The following is a 3,044-nucleotide window of genomic DNA, read 5'->3' on the forward strand; positions in this document are numbered from 1 at the left end:
TCGTGGGCTGCTGTCCTGAGGGGGCCGGGGGGTGGCCGTGGGCCCCATCCTGAGCGACAGCGCCTCCGACATCTTCTGTGGTAACGAGAACAGCCCAAATTTCCTCTTCCACAACTGGGGGGACGGGACGTACCGGGACGTGGCAGCTGCTGTAGGTGAGTAGGGGGAGCTGGGGGGAGCACCTTGGTGTTGGATAACTCAGGGCAGGGCTGGCTCTGCCTGCCCCTGCCTGCATGGGCTGGTTGAGTGCAGGGTGGAGGAACAGCCCTGGGGACCCAGAGCCGCCCACTGGGGGTGACTGAGGTGCACCAGGGCATCCGTCAGCACAAGGATGCAGCCTTGCACAGGGACGACCTGTCTGGGGACCGTGGGGCATGTCCCAGGAGGCATCCCAGGGAGGTGAAGGCAGGGAGGGTGTCCCATCTCCCCCCCATCCCCTTGTGGCTCCCCAGGGCTGGATGACCCCTACCAGCATGGACGTGGTGTGGCACTGGCTGACTTCAACCGCGATGGCCGGGTGGACATCGTTTATGGAAACTGGAACGGGCCACACCGCCTCTACCTGCAGAGCGGGGCCCCCGGGCGTGTCCGATTCCGGGTGAGGGCTGGGACCCCCCACTGCCAGCTTTGCCACCGAGCCCCCTTGGCTGGGGGTCTGGCTTCACCTTGATTTGGCTTTGAGCCCCAATTCCCTGCAAGGAGGAGACCTGAAGCACCAAAGTGGGACCCGGTGTACTGCTCCTTGTGCCTGTTGTCACACCATGCCCATCCCTCGTGCAGGACATCGCTACCCCCAAGTTCTCCATGCCATCCCCTGTCCGCACGGTCATCGCAGCTGACTTTGACAATGACCAGGAGCTGGAGGTTTTCTTCAACAACATCGCTTACCGTGGCTCCTCTGCCAACCGCCTCTTCCGGTACGAGCCCAGGGGGCCGGGGCAGCCCACACCCTGCTCTGGGGGTCAAGCAACCCCCACGGCACAGCCAAGCTCACAGGGCTCCTCTCCAGCAGTGCCACTGCTCGGGCTCGGCTAATAAAAGGTGCCGTGACTGAGCCGTTCCCAGTGTCATTACCAGCTGCCGTGACCGTGCCTGCAGCAGCCCCCAGGGTCCCCAGCACCACTGATTAGCAGCTGTGTGGAAGCTTGTTCGTGAATCCTGTTAATTGTGGGGGCCAATTTCTCATTACTGTTGTGTGGCACCTCCTTGCCTGGCGTGTGGGGCCGTGGGAGCTGGTTGTCTACCTCATGCTGGCACCCATGGGTGAGCAGAGGGCAGTGGCATGGCAGGGAGCCCCTGAGTGGGGTCTCCAGTCCCAGAAGGATACAACAGTGTTTGGAGATGGCATTGCTGCTCCACAGTTCAGACCCACAAGAGCCAGGCTCTCATGACATCCTTGTCACTCCTGTGTGGAGAAGGGACATGAGGTTCTAACAGGCAGGGGCCAGTCCCATCCCCCACCCATGCTGCATAGCCACCAGGGCTGTCACCTCTCTACCATGCTGAGCAGAAAGGGACGAGCACTTTCTGGGAAGATGCTGGGGACTGCAGGGGCTGGCACTAATGCCCTGTCTGTGCTCGGCAGGCTCATCCGCAGGGAGCACTCAGACCCCATCGTGGAAGAGCTGAATCCAGGGGACGCACTGGAACCTGAGGGACGGGGCACGGGTGGGTTCCTCCGGCCCTGGCAGGTGGGGCTCCATCTGGGGATGTGCCACAGCACCGCCTGGCACCCTCTATCCCTGGGGATGCCACATGCTTGAGTCACCTGCCTGCTCCCCCCCAGCATCCTGGAGCCCCCATCACCCAGGAGCAGCCCCATGCTTTCTCTCTCCACCCATACCCAGCTAACGGTGCCATCTCCAGTTTTTCCCCAGGGCTTTGCTCTTGGCAGCCTCTTCCCTGGGTGTCTACTGTTCAAAGCCAACTTCTATATTTGGGAGGGGGTCAGGCAGCCTCCTGTGTCTCACAGCCCCCCAGGCACTGCCTGTCCCCTCCACTGCCCAAGGAGCTGACCTACCGGATTGTAGGTTGCTACCCATACAGGGACCCTTACTCCTGCACTGGGGTCACCCCATCTTCCCTACTGCCCCTGCATTGCTGGGAGTGCTGCTGCTGCTGCCTGTGAGAGCCCACGCCAGCAACAGGATGTAGTGCCGAAAGACGTGGGGCTGGACCCTAGGCACGACATGATCCTGTCTTTGCAGGGGGTGCAGTGACAGATTTTGATGGCGATGGGATGTTGGACCTAATCTTGTCCCATGGTGAGTCCATGGCACAGCCGATCTCCATCTTCAAGGGCACCCAGGTGAGTCAAGCAAGGGGTCCTCGCATTGTCCCCGTCCCTTCTGCTTCTCCTGGCTCAGTCTCCCTGCTGCCTCCTCCCTTGCAGGGCACCAGCAACAACTGGCTGCGCGTCATCCCCCGCACCCGCTTCGGGGCCTTTGCACGGGGGGCCAAAGTGGTGCTGTTCACGCGGCGCAGCGGGGCCCACCTGCGCATCATCGATGGCGGATCGGGGTACCTCTGCGAGATGGAGCCTGTGGCACACTTTGGACGGGGTGAGCCGGGGGGGGGAGAAGGGGCTGCCTCCACCCTCAGCCTTCCCTGGCACCGCCCTGGGCAGGGGCCACGTCTGCTGCCCCAGCACCCTGCAGCACAGCAGTCATCCATGCCCATTGCCCTGGGCATGGTGGGCTCCAGAGGAGGCTGCGGGCAGGGTTCCCAGCCACTGCAGCCCTGCTGCAAGGGGTAGCTGCCCCCTCCTTCCCCATTCCCTGCCTGCTGCTTTGCCCGGGCACCGGGGCTTTCCCTGCCCATTAACCCTCCCCTGGCTCAGCACGGCCAGCACCCAACCCTGCAGTGGTGTACCTTCCTCGCCGTGCCTGTCCCTCGGGCTACACCCCTGTGCATGGGCCGTCAGCACGGGCTCCTGGAGCCCAGCTCGGGGAGCAAGGGGAGGCTTTGCCCCTCCATCCCTACCACTCCCCTGGCCTCCTTTCAGCCCCTGCCCACCCTGGAGACCCCCCCTCTGACAGGCTGCC

At 63.4% G+C, this 3,044-nt stretch overlaps 1 protein-coding gene across 1 annotated transcript in view; it reads left to right on the forward strand.

Annotated features, from left to right (window-relative positions):
• Positions 1 to 20: 20 nt before the first annotated feature.
• CRTAC1 (cartilage acidic protein 1) overlaps positions 21 to 3,044 on the forward strand; it is a gene marked incomplete at its 5' end in the record, with an annotated part of 4,124 nt that continues 1,100 nt past the window's right edge. Inside the window, 6 exon segments of the mRNA XM_010294029.1 lie at positions 21 to 155; positions 453 to 598; positions 781 to 917; positions 1,586 to 1,668; positions 2,208 to 2,308; positions 2,393 to 2,692. Of these exon segments, the coding sequence (XP_010292331.1) occupies positions 21 to 155; positions 453 to 598; positions 781 to 917; positions 1,586 to 1,668; positions 2,208 to 2,308; positions 2,393 to 2,692 (902 nt within the window).

This window comes from Phaethon lepturus, unplaced genomic scaffold (genome assembly GCF_000687285.1).
Source record: "Phaethon lepturus isolate BGI_N335 unplaced genomic scaffold, ASM68728v1 scaffold20429, whole genome shotgun sequence".
NCBI lineage: Eukaryota > Metazoa > Chordata > Aves > Phaethontiformes > Phaethontidae > Phaethon > Phaethon lepturus.